General features: G+C 25.4%; 1 protein-coding gene across 2 annotated transcripts in view; it reads left to right on the top strand.

Annotated features, from left to right (window-relative positions):
• LOC127287207 (signal-induced proliferation-associated 1-like protein 2) overlaps positions 1 to 17,333 on the top strand; it is a 58,697-nt gene extending 41,364 nt beyond the window's left edge. For both annotated transcript variants that reach the window (XM_051314025.1, XM_051314026.1), the window contains exons 3-16: positions 4,581 to 4,761; positions 7,104 to 7,571; positions 7,952 to 8,200; positions 8,504 to 8,899; positions 9,137 to 9,348; positions 9,462 to 9,703; positions 9,780 to 9,886; positions 12,265 to 12,499; positions 12,589 to 12,963; positions 13,038 to 13,301; positions 13,417 to 14,302; positions 15,665 to 16,266; positions 16,329 to 16,517; positions 16,594 to 17,333. In XM_051314025.1, the coding sequence (XP_051169982.1) occupies positions 4,590 to 4,761; positions 7,104 to 7,571; positions 7,952 to 8,200; positions 8,504 to 8,899; positions 9,137 to 9,348; positions 9,462 to 9,703; positions 9,780 to 9,886; positions 12,265 to 12,499; positions 12,589 to 12,963; positions 13,038 to 13,301; positions 13,417 to 14,302; positions 15,665 to 16,266; positions 16,329 to 16,517; positions 16,594 to 16,795 (4,599 nt within the window). In that variant the 5' untranslated portion in view covers positions 4,581 to 4,589 and the 3' untranslated portion in view covers positions 16,796 to 17,333. The remainder of the gene's footprint in view (positions 1 to 4,580; positions 4,762 to 7,103; positions 7,572 to 7,951; positions 8,201 to 8,503; positions 8,900 to 9,136; positions 9,349 to 9,461; positions 9,704 to 9,779; positions 9,887 to 12,264; positions 12,500 to 12,588; positions 12,964 to 13,037; positions 13,302 to 13,416; positions 14,303 to 15,664; positions 16,267 to 16,328; positions 16,518 to 16,593) is intronic.
• Positions 17,334 to 17,541: the final 208 nt, after the last annotated feature.

The raw sequence follows: 17,541 nt of genomic DNA, 5'->3' as shown, positions 1-17,541 counted from the left end.
ATTTTTAATTGAAGCAAATATAATTTTTTATTGAAATTAAATTGTATTTTTATTGGTATACGAATTTAAAAAAAAAAACGCCGAATTTTCATATTTGTCCGAAATTATATACAAATGACCGAACAAACAATCGATTTCGGTGCTATTTTTAAAAATTGACTATAATAAAAAATTGTCACAAAAAAAATCGTGATTGGTCAATTTTTAAAAATAGCGCCAAAATCGATTGTTTTTTCGGTCATTTGTATATAATTTCGGACAAATAAAAATTCGGCGCCTTAAAAATTCGGGCAAATTAATATTCGTTGAATTGGAATTTTTCTCATTTAAAAATTCGAATCACATAAAATTCGGGCAAATTAATATTCGTTGAATTGGAATTTTTGTCATTTAAAAATTCGAATCACATAAAATTCGGTCTTTTTGTAGTTTCGGACAAATAAAAATTCGGCGCCTTAAAAATTCGGGGAAATTAATATTCGTTGAATTGGAATTTTTCTCATTTAAAAATTCGAATCACATAAAATTCGGGCAAATTAATATTCGTTGAATTGGAATTTTTGTCATTTAAAAATTCCAATCACATAAAATTCGGTCTTCTTGTAATTTTGGACAAATAAAAATTCGGCACCTTAAAAATTCGGGGAAATTAATATTCGTTGAATTGGAATCTTTCTCATTTAAAAATTCGAATCACATAAAATTCGGGCAAATTAATATTCGTTGAATTGGAATTTTTGTCATTTAAAAATTCGAATCACATAAAATTCGGTCTTTTTGTAATTTCGGACAAATAAAAATTCGGCACCATAAAAATTCGGGCAAATTAGTATTCGTTGAATTGAAATTTTTGTCATTTAAAAATTCGAATCACATAAAATTCGGTCTTTTTGTAATTTCGGACAAATAAAAATTCGGACAAATTAATATATTCGGTGAATTGTAATTTTTGTCATTTAAAAATTCGAATAAGAGATTCTGTTAAATTAAAATTTTTTTTTAAATAAAAAAATCATTTAAAGAATATTGACTAAAAAAAATAAAAATTCGAGAAAAAATTCAATAGCTTAAAATTTTGTAAAAATAAAAATTTCGTATTAATAAAAATTCTCTTAAATTTTAATTTTGAAAAAATTTGAAATTCATCAAAAAAATAATTATTTCTATACCTAATAAAATTCATTATTTATATTGTTATGGTTTTTCTAATTTTCTCTCATCGCGAGTGCATTACAGGTATCATAATATGAGGAATGAGAATTGAATGTGTGACAAAGAGCATAATCCTCAAGATAATAATGTATTGAGAGTCTCGTGACTCAGATCGAAAGAATCCGGTCTTTCTTATTTAGGTTCGTTTTATGCCTGAGAGAGAAAGAGAGAGAGAGAGAGATAGATAGAGAGAAAGAAAAGAGGAAGAACGAAAAACCTCCCGATGATAGTCTCTTTAGACATTTAGGTGCGATAAAACCATCAGGATTTTTACATAAATTCGTCGTTCTCAAAAACGATGAGCATGCAAAAATAAAAAAAAACGGAAATCAATATAATGTGAGGAAATTTTTATTTAAAATCCATGGAAATAAATAATAATATTAAAACAAAAATTTCCCATTTTTAAAATTTTTTTCTAAAATAAAAATTAAAAAAAAAATAATACTAAATAATAAAAATAAAAAAATTTTAATTTTCTTTTAATGTAAAAAAAAATTATAAATTTTTTTTTCCAAATTTTTAATCATTCAGTTTTGCACTTCATATTTCTATAGTGATTGATTAACACTTTTATATATAAATGCGTCTTACAATTTGTTACAAAAGAGATGAATAATAGAAGACAAGCTGACGCAAGTTATTTATCACCTTTTTGAAATTTATGAAAAAAAAAAAATAACAGTGCAGTAATTATAAAAAATAGTTTCCCTAGAAAATAATTACGTAACTTTTATATGAGTTTCAATTTTTTTTTTTACCAGGCTCAAAAATTAATAAGAATAATAATCAAATATAATATATTTAAATTAAATAAACGTATATTTGTCTTAGAGCCAAATATATTTATTTTTTGCAAAATAAATTTTATTTACCGTAAATAGAAATTTTAATTGTCTGAAATAATTTTTGTTTTAAATTTGCAACAAATAAATATTTATTTGATACTACTAAATATTTTTTTAATAGAAATAAATATTTATTTGATAGGTACTACTAAATATTTTTTTAATACAAATAAATATTTATTTGATACTACTAAATATTTTTTTAATACAAATAAATATTTATTTGATAATAATCAAGTATAACCAATTAATTGAATCAAATAAATTTTTTTTTATTTATATCATTTTTTAGAATTTTTGTTTATTGTAAAAATAAAAAAAAAATTTATTAAATTTTGTTTTTAACCCAAGAGGAATGAAAAGTAAAAAAAAAAAAATTCATGAAATGGAGAACAGAATATGGTAGGCCAAGTAGCGGGCGACCTGCATAATGTGCAGTCTCAATTTTCAAGATACCTGCGCGACTAAAAATTATGAAATTTTTTTTTTCAATTTTTTCAATTTTTTTTTTTGTTTGGTTCGTTTTGAAAGACAGAGACGAATAATTTAACTTCATTATATTGACTCGAAACGAGCGATAAATTTTCATTTTCCCACATTAGGGAAACTATATAGTTATCTCTCTCTCTCAGAAACCTGTTTTAAATCCAGTTAGAGAGACCTGTAAACTCGAATAAAAGGGAAATTAGAGAAAGAAATATAAGGATTAAGAGATTTACAGGATAATAGTTTTTTTTTTCGTTTTTAACTATTTTCATTTAATTTAATTATTATTTTTTAATATTTTATTTATAAAATAATAATTTATTTTATAAAATTAATTATTTTATAATTATTCATATTACATTAATAATGTATTAATAATGTAATAATAATGTAATAATTAATTATTAATGTAATATAACTAATAAATTATTTTATTTTTATTTTATTATAACTAATTTATTTTTTAAAATAATTTATATTTTAATTATTTTTTATAATTGTTTAAATGTTACATAATTTATAATGTTACATTATTTATTTATATTACATTAATAGTTAATGTTAAGAATAAATAAATAAAGTAAAAGAATATTTTTTTTGTCAAAAATTGGTATTAAAAAAAAATTATTGTTTTTATAAAAAATATTTTTTTAATTATATTACATTAATAATTAATTAAATTAAATTAATTATTACATTAATAAATAAATAATGTTTACAAAAACAAGAAAATTTTTTTTTGTCAAAAATTGGTATAAAAAAAAATTCTCTTTTAAAATTCTGACAAAAACAGAATACTTTTGTGTATACATATATACCGGTTTTCATTTTTTGAAAGAAAAAAAAAAATGGTAGCATCACGAAAGCAGAGCGTCTGTAACAATAATCTCGATGGAAGATTGGGCCCCGCAGGTATTTGGCACGAACGCGACGGTCAGACATTCGGATAGGTCCCCCCCCCCCTTCTATATACATTCTCGACATTCCATGGTATCACTTTATTTTACACACAGTGGCATCCTGCCACATCTATACATTTATGTATGACGGGCATCTCTCCCTCAGGCGTCCAAAATACAACCCTTACATTTCAATGTTGTATATTGTTTTTTTTTTCTTCACATTCCACTATTTCAACAATATTACTTTCGCAATAAAGTAAAATAATTTATAGCAAATAAAAAAAAAAAATTTTGTTAAAAAAATGCCTTTTTTGTACTATATAATTATAATAATTTATATAAATAAATAATAAAATAATATAAATAATTTTTTTCTAAATCACTATTGAATTTTATTATAACTATATTATATTATTTTATTGTAATTTTTATTTATTATTTTATTATAACAATAATGAAACGAGGGGAAATTATAATTATAAAAAAATTTATAATTTTATAAAATTAATTATAATTAGAATTTTATTGTAATTAAAATTTTTTTTATTATTATGTTATTATAATATTATTATAATGAGAATTTAAAAAATAGGTAAAGTTCATTTGTGAAATTTTATATTATAAAATGGGCGTTGGAAAAAAAAATTAAAGCAGCCTTCATTAAAAGTGAATAATTAAAAAAAAAAAAAGTCATAGATAAACAAGAAACATTTGAAAATGAGCTGCACGCACGTATTCCTTAGGGACACCTGACCCTTCCCTGTATGTAGTATATTCGAGTTAAAAAAAAAACGAGAGATGACTTTAATTAACCACATACTTCTTTTGCTTGTTTAAGCTTAGTTAAGTCTCCAGCATATTCACACCCTCGACTCCCCAAGTACTTGTCGCCTTGTTTGGAATACATATACACATGTTTTACAAACAACCTTATTATTCAAATTTATTACTTTTTTTTTTAAAGCAAAAAAACAAAAAATTTACTACGCCCAGAGAAATTATATATATAATCCAAATAAATATTTATTTGTTTCGAATAAATATACTTATTTAGTTTAAAGAAATAATATAGTTTTTTGTCAAATTATCAAGAAAACAAATTTTTAATTTTTAATTTACTTTTTGCTTATAGAATGACGAGATGATTGCAAGTCTACCGGTGAACGGTGGAGGTGGCAATGGAGGGCCAATGAGTCGTGTAGGACGAGGATTGGCCCTTCATAGATCAAATTCCAGTTTGGAATTGCCACACAGCCCTGATCCTGGTTCGAGAATACCGGAAACACCACTGAGAAGAGAATATGGTTCTCATGGTAATTATGTGAAATATATATATATTATTTTTCAACATTTATTTCGATTTTTAATTATTGATTACAATAAATTTTTTTCCCCCGGTGGTAAAGAAATTATTTTTTTCCCCCTCTAGGTTCAAAAATAATCATTTCACTCCCTAGTGAAAGAGAAAATATGTATTTTAATATTTAAATAATAAAAAAAGGATAAAAAAAATATTTTTCACTCTAGGGTCAAAAATAATCATTTTACTCCCTAGTGAAAGGGAAAATAGTATTTTAATATTTAAATAATAAAAAAGGATAAAAAATATTTTTCACACTAGGGTCAAAAATAATCATTTTACTCCCTATAGTGAAAGGGAAAATAGTATTTTACTATTTAAATAATAAAAAAGATGAAAAATATTTTATACTTTTTTAAGGTTATGGTTCACAGTTTTCCTAAAAGTATCAAATTGAGATCAAAAATTGCATCAAATCTTTGCAACGTTTTGATGCACATAAGTTATATCAAAAAGAGATCGTTTTGTGTATCATTTTTAGAAATGGGTCTCATTTTTTGATGCAAAAAATTTAATCAATTTATATCAATCATGGCCGAATTGAATCGATTCAAAATTAAACGAATTTTTTTTCGGATATTTTGGTAATAGTACAATTGCGGAGACCATTTCACTATTTAATTTGAAAATGAAAATAACAGAAAATCAAAGACAATGTGCAATTCGATAATTAAAAAGTGACAGCTTATAAACATAACCTAAAATGCATGAGAAAAATTTGTCGATAAAATCAATATAGCCGAGCTTTTTAGAAGGTAGATGGCAGCACTCATCTATTTTCTTTCTTTAAATTTTTTCTGAATCGTTTTTATAAAAAGCAAAACTGCCATCTACCTTCTAAAAAGCCTATATTGATTTTATCGACAAATTTTTTCTCATGCATTTTAGGTTATGTTTATAAGCTGTCACTTTTTAATTATCGAATTGCACATTGTCTTTGATTTTCTGTTATTTTCATTTTCAAATTAAATAGTGAAATGGTCTCCGCAATTGTACTATTACCAAAATATCTGAAAAAAATTCGTTTAATTTTGAGTCGATCCAATTCGGCCATGATTGATATAAATTGATTAAATTTTTTGCATCAAAAAATGAGACCGTTTCGTGTATCATTTCTAAAAATGATACACAAAACGATCTCTTTTTGATATAACTTATGTGCATCAAAACGTTGCAATAGAAAAAGATACAACCAAGTTTACTGTGACTTTTTTAAGGTTATGGTTGACTTATAAGTGGTAATAGGAGTCTTTCTCTACTCGTATCAGGGTGTCAATTTTTTTCTACACTTTTAGGTGTATTTTGTGCAAGAATTTGCACTAAAATCGTCTGCCTATGAAAAATTGAATTTTTTTGAAAACTTTTTTATGGTTATGGTTGACTTATTATTGGTGGTAATAGGGGTCTTCCTCTACTCGGATCTGGGTGTCAATTTTTTTCTACACTTTCAGGTGTATTTTGTGCAAGAAATTGCAATAAAATAGTCTGCCTAAAAAAAATTGAATTTTTTTGTGAATTGTTTTGTTAAATGGGGTTTCCTTTTAGGTGGTAATTAATATTTTCTTCTACTTGTATTGGGATGCCAATTTTTTTCTACACTTTTGGGTGTATTTTTGTGCAAGAAATTGCAATAAAATAGTCTGCCAAAGAAAAATTTATTTTTTTTGCGGAACTCTTTCATTGTTATGGTTGACTTATACGTGGTAATAGGGGTCTCCCTCTACTTGGATCTGGGTGTCAATTTTTTTCTACACTTTTAGGTGTATTTTGTGCAAGAATTTGAAATAAAATCGTCTGCCTATGAAAAATTGAATTTTTTTGAAAACTTTTTCATTGTTATGGTTGACTTATACGTGGTAATAGGGGTCTCCCTCTACTCGGATCTGGGTGTCAATTTTTTCTACACTTTTAGGTGTATTTTGTGCAAGAATTTGCAATAAAATAGTCTGCCTAAGAGAAATTTAATTTTTTTGTGAATTTTTTGTTAAATGAGTTTTACTTTTAGGTGGTAATTAATGTCTCCCTCTACTCGGATCTAGGTGTCAATTTTTTTCTAATCGTAAAATACTATTTCCTTTTTCACTAAGGACTAAAATAATTATTTTTGATCCTGGAGTGTAAAATAATTTTTTTTTTACCTTTTTATTATTTAAATTTTAAAAATACTATTTACACTCTAGGATGAAAAATATTTATTTTACTTCCTAGTGAAGAAAAATATATTATTTTAATATTTAAACAAATAAAGTAATAAAAATAAATAATTAATAATCTTTTTTTTTTATTAATTTGCAGGAAGTATTGATGTGGTGGCACAATCAGTATCAGTTGGTGACAATCTTTTTGCAATGCTTCAAGATTTTCGACCATCCGAACAACGTAGTCCATCGTCATCGGATTTTATACGACGCGTACAAGATATTCAATCGCCTGACGCTGACGAAGTTTGTGGACCAACGGGAAATAGTCCAAAATTACGATTAAAATTAAATCGATTATGGGGTGGAAAACCGCCAAGAGGAGGAACAGAGGAAACATGTACAAGTCCAGTGATATCGGCCGATGTTGAAGAAAGACATAGAAGACGTGCATTTGCTCATTATGATTGTCATTCATTTACTGCCAATTTAGGATATGCCGCAAAATTACGTGGTATACTTTTAGCAAGAAGAAGAAATACAGCCACTGGAGCATCAGCAGCAAGTTCATTGCGATCATCAACTCCCGATGAGGCACCCGAAGAAGATGCTGGCGATGGAAAAGGTAATGAAAAAAAAAAATTTTACAATTCCTCCTTAAAAAACAAAACAAAGAATTATTTTTTAATTACAAATTCAAATGCAATGAAAAAAAAAATAATTTACTTTATTATTATTCAAAAAAATACATTTTTTTGGAATAAATAAATATTTATTTGTTTCAAAAACAATTTTGAGTTAAATAAAAAAAATTTTCATTGCGATAAATAAAATTAATAAATTTTTTTATTCAAAACAAAAATTAGACTTAGAGACAAATATATATTTGTTTCAAAAAAAAAATTTTTTTTCATTGCATAAATTTGGTTCATTTAATTTAATTTGAGAAAAAAAAATCTTGTAACATGAGAAAAAAAAAAACACTAATTAATTGGCATTTTTCAGGTAACGATTTACTTGAATCGTGTCCATTCTTTCGTAATGAAACTGGCGGAGAGGGCGAGAGAGAAGTTGGATTAACTCGATGTCCAAATACAAATGGAATTCACAGGCCACCCATGGCCTATGGTGTTTCTGTCTTAGAGCCACCACCTGGAGAAACTCTATGGAAACATATTTGTCCTCTCCAAAAAAGGCTTATGCCAATTGAGAGCGTTGACGATGGTGCTTACTATTATCGTCGATATTTTCTTGGTATGCATTTATAAATTTTCTTTTTTTTAATTTCACATCAAAAAAAAAGAATTTTTGAAAAAAAAAAAATTTTTTATTTTTTATTTCTACTTTAAAATAGAATTAGAAAAAAATATTTTTAAAATAGAATTTAAAATAGAATTAGAAAAAAATATTTTTAAAATAGAATTTAAAATAGAATTAGAAAAAAATATTTTTAAAATAGAATTTAAAATAGAATTAGAAAAAAATATTTTTAAAATAGAATAGAATTTTTACTATTTTATATAAAAGAAAAAAAAATTGAGTTTTTTTTTTGTCTAGGTCAAGAACATCAGAACTGGTTTGGAATGGATGAGCAACTTGGTCCAGTGGCAATTAGTATTCGTAAAGATGGAACGCAATATCGAATAATTGTTCGTACCACTGAATTATTAACATTGCGAGGAACAATTCCTGAGGAGGCTCTTGGAATAAGACAACAGGGGAAAATACCAACGAGAGAACTTTTAGAATTGGTTGCACCTGAAGTTCAAATGAATTGCCTGAGACTTGGAACACCAACCTCTGAGCCGGAAGTTGCCAATGTCGATGAACATGGTCTAACTAGTAGATATAAAATCGGTATTCTTTATTGTCGTGCAGGACAAAGAACCGAGGAGGAAATGTACAATAATCAACATGCTGGACCTGCATTTCTTGAATTTTTAGACACTATTGGTAAATTTCAATATTTTTTTTTTTTTTTTATTTATTTTTGCCAATTATTTTCAATTTTTTGTTTTCGAAATTTCTTAAATTTTATAAGTGGATTTTGAAAAAAATTATTTTGGACCTTTTTTTTCAAAAATTGCTGGTATTTTTTTTTTTGGTCAAATTTTAAATTCTTTTTCAATTCAAATTTTCGTTTTATCGTCATTGATAAAATAAAATTTAAAATAAAATTCTACTCACCAGGCCAAAGAGTAAGACTACGAGGTTACGAGGGTTTTAAAGCGGGTCTTGACACGAGAACAGACTCAACTGGAACTCACGCGGTCGTTGCAAATCACCGTGGAGCGGAAGTTACTTTTCACGTTTCCACAATGTTGCCCTTCACGCCAAACAATAGACAGCAGCTGCTACGAAAAAGACACATTGGAAACGATATAGTCACAATAGTTTTTCAAGTAAATTTTTTATTTTCTGCGAAAAATTTTTCTTTTTTTGCAAAAAATTTTTTTTTTCTAATTAGAAAATATTTTTGAGAAAAAAAAAAAAAAAAAACCAAATTTAATTTCAGGAACCCGGAGCATTGCCTTTCAGTCCACGTAGAATACGTTCACAATTTCAACATGTTTTTATAATTGTACGTGTAACAAATCCATGCTCGGAAAATACTCAATATACAGTTGCAATATCGAGAAATAAAGAGGTACCAATTTTTGGTCCACCTGTTCCTGTTGGTGCATCATTTCCCAAAGGAAAGTCATTCGCTGATTTTATTCTTGCAAAAGCAATTAATGGTGAAAATGCAGCGCACAAGTGAGAATTATTATTATTATTATTTTTTTTTTTTTGATAAAAATTTGAAATTTTTTACCGAAAATTGTGATTTTAGAGTGGAAAAATTTGCGACAATGGCAACGAGAACAAGATTGGAATACTTGAGAAATTTAGCAACGAAATATTCATCTTCAACGATTGTTGACACTGGACAGAAATTTTGTATGTATTTTTTTATTTTCTAATAGAAAAAAAAGAAAATTAAAATTTATTATTAAACGCGCGCCAAATTGAGTATTTAATTGTTTGTTATAAAGAAAATTAAAGATTAATATTATCAATAATAATTTAATTTATTAGAATATTATTACATATTAAATGATAATAATGAAAATTATACAGGCCTCGGATTATACGACTTTTTCGGACTTTTTTCAAAAATACGACTTTTATCGACTTATTTTAATAAAATGTGACATTTTTTTTTTACATTTGAAAAAAATGTAAATAAAATACATTTTTTTTAATATAAAATGCAGATCTTTTTCAGATCTTCTTCAATTCAATTATTTGATAAATTTTGAACTAAAATGATTCTTCACTAAATTAATTATTTTTAATAATTTTAATGAAATACAACACAAATTCAATTATATCAAAATTATTTTTCAATTCAAATTTTTATAAAATTTAACAATTGTTTATAATTTGAAAATAAAATATTACAATAAAATTGAATTATTTTTTAAAAATTTCAATTCAAAATAAACTAAAATTCAATTATTACCCGACAATTTAATTCAAAATCAATTAAAAATCCAATAATTGTCAAAAAATTTCAATTTCAAAATTTAATTATTTACCAAGTTTTCAATTTAAAATGAAATAAAATTCAATTATTTTTTAAAAAATTTCTATTCAAAATTAATTATCCAAATTTTCAATCAAAAATGAACTTCAATTAAATTATTATCCAAAAATTTCAATTAAAATTCAATTATTTCACAAAATTTTCAATTCAAAATGAACTGAAATTCAATTATTTTCTAAATTTAAAATCAAATAAAATTTCATTATTCTCAAAAATTTGAATTCAAAATTAATTGAATTTTCAATAATTTAAATTTAAAAGCATCTAAAATTTAATTATTTCTAAAATTTTCCATCGAAAAAATTTTTTTTTGAAATTTAATAATTTCAATTATTTTCAATTTTAATTTAATTAAAATTAATTAAATTAATTTTTCAATTAATTTAATTTTAATTTTTCAATTTTCTAAGGAAATTAAATTATTTTCAAATTTTTCAATTAAAAATCAAGTATTTTCCAAAATTTCAATTCAAAATCAACTAAAATTCAATAATTTTCCAAAATTACAATTGAAATTCAATTATTTTCAAAATTTGCAATTTAAAATGAACTAAAATTCAATTATTTTCAAAATTTTTAATCCAAAATGAAGTAAAATTTAATTACTTTCAAAAGTTTCAATTTAATATTAATTGAAATTCAATTATTTTCTAAAATTTCAATTCAAAATCAATTAAAATTCAATTATTTTGAAAATTTTTAATTGAAATTCAATTATTTTCTAAAATTTCTATTCAAAATTAATTATCCAAATCAAATAAAATTTCATTATTCTCAAAAATTTGAATTCAAAATTAATTGAATTTTCAATAATTTAAAATTAAAAACATCTACAATTTAATTATTTCTAAAATTTTCCATCGAAATTTTTTTTTTTGAAATTTAATAATTTCAATTATAACTCTAAGGAAATTCAATTATTTTCAAAATTTTCAATTCAAAATCAAGTATTTTCCAAAATTTCAATTCAAAATCAACTAATATTCAATTATTTTCCAAAATTTCAATTCAAAATCAACTAAAATTCAATTATTTTCAAAATTTCAATTCAAAATCAACTAAAATTCAATAATTTTCCAAAATTAACAATATCTTTTGAAATTTAATTATTTCTAAAAATTTCAACTTTAACCCTTCGAAAAGGATTATTATTAAAAAAAAAAAAATTTTATTTAAAAATTTGTAAAATATTTTTGTTAAAATAAAAAACAAATCCACTTTTTTTTGGAATATAAATCGACTAAAACGACTTTTTTGTGTATTTAAGTTGATTCGAGGCCTATGTTTTTATAATTAATATTTAATAGATAATCGTTGGCCCCTGGTACCTTAAAAATTAATTTTTAAAAATAAATTTTTTTCAAATTACTATCTTGTACGAAATTTTCTGGCGCATCTTTTTTCTCATCATAAATTTTTTGTACAATTTTTGAATCAATATACAACTTTAAAAAAAATTTCGTTGGTAAGCATTGTGTACTTCGTGAATTGAATTTTCGAATTTGGAATTTTAAAGAAACTTATTCCGAAATTTGGAAACACAATTATACAACTTTGGCAAAAATGAGAAAAAGAATTGTCAAAATTTGACACGTCATAAGATTACTATTCAAAAAAAAACACGTGAAATCAGAAAAGGCCAACTTCAAGTTAGGACAGAAGGACAGACCAAGCATTTTATTATTATTTAATATTTAATTAAATTATTAAAAAAATATGATTTTTTCAGCAATGCTTTCATTTAGTAGTAAAAAGAAAGCAATTGTACGACCTCGTTTGCCTTGTGATGCCTCACAACGTGGAGCAATATGCTGGCAAGTTATTCTGGAAGACAGTAATCAAAGTACCGATTGTTATCTTGGCATAAGTATCGATTCAATTGTACTTGTTGAAGAACATTCGCGACAAATAGTCTTTGTTACACCGTGCGTGGGTGTTCTTGGATGGCACGCGCAAACTAATAGGTAAATCAGACAAAAAAAAAATGAAAATAAAAAACAAAATAAAAATAAGAAAATAAAACAAAAAATAAATAAATAATGATAATTTTCAGTTTGAGACTTTATTATCATCAAGGTGAATGTATCACGATTCATGTACGTGGTGATTGTGGTGAACGTGACGAATTAATGGAAATTGTCGCGCGCCTTCGTGCAGTGACACAAGGATCGCCAGCCTCGGAACTCTCATTAAAGAGAAATAATTTGGGACAATTGGGATTTCACGTTCAGCCAGACGGTGTTGTTACACAAGTGGAAGGTATGGGATTCGCATGGCAAGCCGGTCTCAGACAGGGATCAAGACTCGTGGAAATTTGCAAGGTCGCCGTTTCCACTTTGAGTCACGATCAAATGGTTGATCTTTTAAAAACAAGCCTTCAAGTCACCGTCACAGTTATTCCACCGTCAAGTGATGGAAATCCACGAAGGTAAATTGAAAAAAATTTTTTTTTTACTTATTAATTTTTTTTAAATTTTAATTATTAAATTGAATTTTTTTCAGGGGCTGCACTTTACAGAAATGTCAATATTTGTCGGGGAATTATGAGGGTGAATACGAGAATGTAACAACAACAGAAAATACAACACCCACACAGCAGACAAGTGTCGCTCAGCAGAAAAGGTACGATAGGTCGTTCAGCCCGCCGAGATCGAGCAATAGCTCTGGGTATGGGACCGGTTCAAGTTCGAGGTCGTTCAACGATCCACGATTTCCCCTGGAGGGAACCATGACCAGCAGCAGCAGTGGACACAGTGACGATCGATGGTGAGTAAAAAAAAAAAAAAAATCCAAAGCCGTTGAACAATTTTTTAAATAAATAAATCAATAAAAAAAAAAAAAAGAAATTACTCTTATAGAAACAAATTTTTTTTCTTCAAAGGTATGAATTGCTGGAGCCACAAGATCAGGATCATCGTCGTGACGAGACTCCACCTCCTTTGCCAGCACGGCAAAATTATCAAGTGGGCACTTCAAAAGGTATTCAAAAAAAAGACAGAGAATCTCATTATACAACGGGAAAACAATTTCTCGATTCTGTGAGACATCATAATCATGAAAATTTTTTAAAAGAATCAAATTACGTTTCGCCACGTGTTCTTCATGATAATATAAGACAGGAAAATTATCATCGCAGTCCTGAAATTCGTAATCAAGATCATCGTAGTCCCGATATTCGTAATGAACAAAAAAATCACGATCATCGTATTTATGAGGCACGCAATCATGATCATCGAAATCAAGAAATTCGTAATTCAGACCATATTTCACAAAGTTATGTGAAACAACAAAAAGAAAAATATGAACATAAAGAAAGTCTTTATGCATCGCAACGTGAAATTCATAAAAATGAATTGCATTCACATCAAAAATTAGGAGCCACAACGTCATTGCCATTAACACAAAATACAGGTTACAGTGTTGCAAAATCAAATAGCAATAATAATTTAATTCGTTATGATTATAATGAATATGAAACTAAATCCGATCGTAATTCAAAATATGAAATTTATGATGAAAAACGTACAAAACAAATTGATGACGATGTGAGAAGAGAAAAACGAGCTGGTTATGATTTTGATGAAACATACGAGAGAAGAGGCAGTAAATATGAAACTGATTTAATTAGAAATGAATTGAGATTGGAACAAAATACAGAGGGAAAACATGAGGATCATAAACGATATCAAGATATACATGAATTTAAAGTTGGCGATAAAGTCACTTGCTTAAAAACAACAATGTCCGAACGACCAGTTCCACATAAAGTGAGTATTCAAAAATTTAACGTCTCTTTTTCATAATAATAATAAATTATTATTATTATTATTATGAAAAAGAGATTATGTCTAGCCACCTGGAATTCCTTGAAAAGTCCTTGAATTTTTTTTTTTTTACCTGAAAAACCTGGAAAATTTCTTGAATTTTTCATCAGGTCCTGGAATTTTTATATTTCGTGTAAGAATTTTTTTTGCAACCGCGTTTAGAAACACAAAATTCATATTATGTACATATTTTTATGCAAAATTCAGACCTAGAATTGCACGACTTTTTCTACTCTTTTCCATGTATGAGACTATTTTTAATTTAATTTAACAAAATGTGACTTTTCCGACATTTTTCTAAAACATTTTTTTAAAGAAAATACAAAAGAATAAAATTCACATTTTCCAAAATTGAATTATTTAAAAGAATTATTAACTAGAATTCTTCGCAAAATTAATTATATTTAATAATTTTAATTAAATTATTTAAAAATTCCATTATTTAAAATATTTTTCAATTGAAAGTTCTTTTAACTGCAAATTATCGAAAATACCTGATGTAAAAAAAATTCATTACCTAATTAAAATTTATGAGCTTTAATTTAAAATTTACTGAAATTCAATTATTTCTAAAAATTTTTTTTTCTTGAACTCACAAAAAATTCATTTACTTATAAAAATTTTAACAACTTTTTTAAATTTCAGTTATTTCTAAAAAATTTTTACTAAATTTATTTTTTTGAATAATATTTTAATGAAGTTCTTCGAAAATTTAATTCTAAACTTCTGAATTCGAACACTTTGCTAAAATCATATTTCAAACAGTTTTTATTTTTTTAAAATAATTTTAAATTATTTTTTCAATTTTTCCTATATTCTGAATTGAATTTTTGAAAATTTATTTTTAATTATAAAATATTGTAAATAAAATTTCTTGAAAATATTCCTATGAAACATTATTAAGAATTTATTTAATTTCTAATTACAATTGTTTGATAATAAAATATTTACTAATTGTATTTTATTTAAAAATAAAAGAAGCGACTTTTTTGAGTTTTCTTGTAATGTAAATCGACTTTTTTTATTCCTCTAAATTCGATCGTAGAAAATGTCAAAAATTAAATTTATTCATTACTAGTTTACTATAAAAAGACACTTAAATTAATTTAATCTTGTACATTTAATGTATTTTTGTCATTGTTTGTTAAAATAGTACATACCTGGAAAAAAAAATTTTTTAACCTGGAAAAATCATGGAATTTTATTTGGCAAAAACCTGAATAATAAAATCGTAATACGAAATGAAGAATTTTTTATTTTTACTTTCTAAAGACAATTTTTTGAAAAAAAAAATCATCTTTCCAGGTGTGCATCGAGTACAGACCAAAGGATTTTATCACAAGTCTACCATCCGAAATGAGAGTAAACGATGGTAATGCAACGGACATATCAACACTTCCAAGTGAAGATGAATTATCAAATGGCTCGGGAAATGTTTCGCCAAGAATGCGACGTGCTAATAATAAACATAGAACGGGAAATTTAACACCATCGAGCTGTGATTCAAGAAATCAAAGTCCACGACCAAAACCCGGTGCAAGAAATTCATATAGAAATTCAGCAAATTTAACATCAAGTACACTTCAAGAGGATCTTATGAAATTAATAAATCCCGATTTTATTTCAGACGATAGTCAAATGATAAATAATAATTTTCCAATTAATAATCAAAATACAAATAAAGTGAATAATAATATTCTTGAAATACAAAATAGATGTAGATCAAGGGAGAATTTATGTGGTAATAGTACATCAACATTGAGCGTTTTAGAAAGAAATGGACAGGAAAATGGAAATAATCAATCAGAAGTTATTCTCACAATGGCAAGACCAGCGACTGTTATTTCAAATGCAAGCACAGCGTCAAGTCCCGCGCCAAGTGAAAATAAAATGACAAAAGAAGAAAGGTAATTATTATTTTTTTCAAATATTTTTTTAATAAATTTAAAAAAAAAATTCTCTTTTTTAGACTATCGCCAAGAGTGACAAAAACTCCACACACGATAACAAAACCACCGAGCACTTTAGCTGCTATAAGAGATGCAAAAATACAATTGGAAAATGAAGCAAACGGTTGGCCCAATAATTTGGAATCCAAAGTAACAAAACATTGTCAGGATTGGCCCGAGGAGAGAATTGTTGATGGCAACACTTCCACGTTAGTAAAAAAAAAACAAAAAAAAAAATTATTTAAAATATTTTCTATTTTTTAAATTAATTTTATTTATCCTCAGAAATGCAGTTTCCGATTTACATAGTCATTTGTCAACTTTGGAATTGCGAATGGCAAGGGAAACTCGTCGACGTCTCTCTTTAGAAGACGAGGTACGACGATTACGCGACGAAAATCGCAGACTCCAAGACGAAAGTCACGCGGCTGCTCAACAATTACGACTTTTCACTGAATGGTTCTTTCAAAATATAGATCATCAATAAAAAAACAATACTCTCGTAGAATTTATCAAATTAGTAATAGGCTTACAAATTTTTTTTTTAAACTCTCTTTATCTCATTTCTGAGTTTATTATTTCAGAAAATATAAATTAGAATAAATTCCCCATTATAAAAATGGTAATTCTTAAATTACCAAAAAATAAAATTTAATTACCGAATTGTCCTCGAGAATATTAAAAATAAAAGAGGTACCAAAAAAATAGGTAAAAATTCATATTTTCAAAAAAAAAAAAAGTATTTCGATACAGTATTAGTTTTATTTTCCAAAATAGAATAAAAAAAAAATAACTTAAAAACTGAAATTTTTTTTTTACAAAAAGAAACATATTGTTTCTTAGACACGTATAATAATCGTATAAAATAAGTTACCCATATCGTATAATTCGTGTTTTAATTACTGTAAAAAATTATTGACACGAATGAATATTTTTCTTAACGAAAAATAATTTCAATTTTTTAAACTTTAAAACATAAAGAGAGACAAATGACCAAATATTATTGTTATCATATATATCATTTTTTTTAACCGTTCTGTAATTTATTACATTTTATATTATTATTATTATTATTATTATTATTATTATTATTAATAGAAACTTTGAAATATAAGAATTTCGAAATAACAATATGAAAAAAGAAATTTTCTTCTATATTAAAGCCTTGTCACAAAAAAAAAAATATGTTAGATTTATATAATAAAAAATCTAATTTACGACGTTTGTATAAAA

This window comes from Leptopilina boulardi, unplaced genomic scaffold (assembly GCF_019393585.1).
Source record: "Leptopilina boulardi isolate dan_hultmark-lab unplaced genomic scaffold, ZJU_Lbou_2.1 LbouV2_368, whole genome shotgun sequence".
NCBI lineage: Eukaryota > Metazoa > Arthropoda > Insecta > Hymenoptera > Figitidae > Leptopilina > Leptopilina boulardi.
Note: the sequence above shows the minus strand (reverse complement) of the source record. Positions and strands in the feature narration are given on the sequence as shown.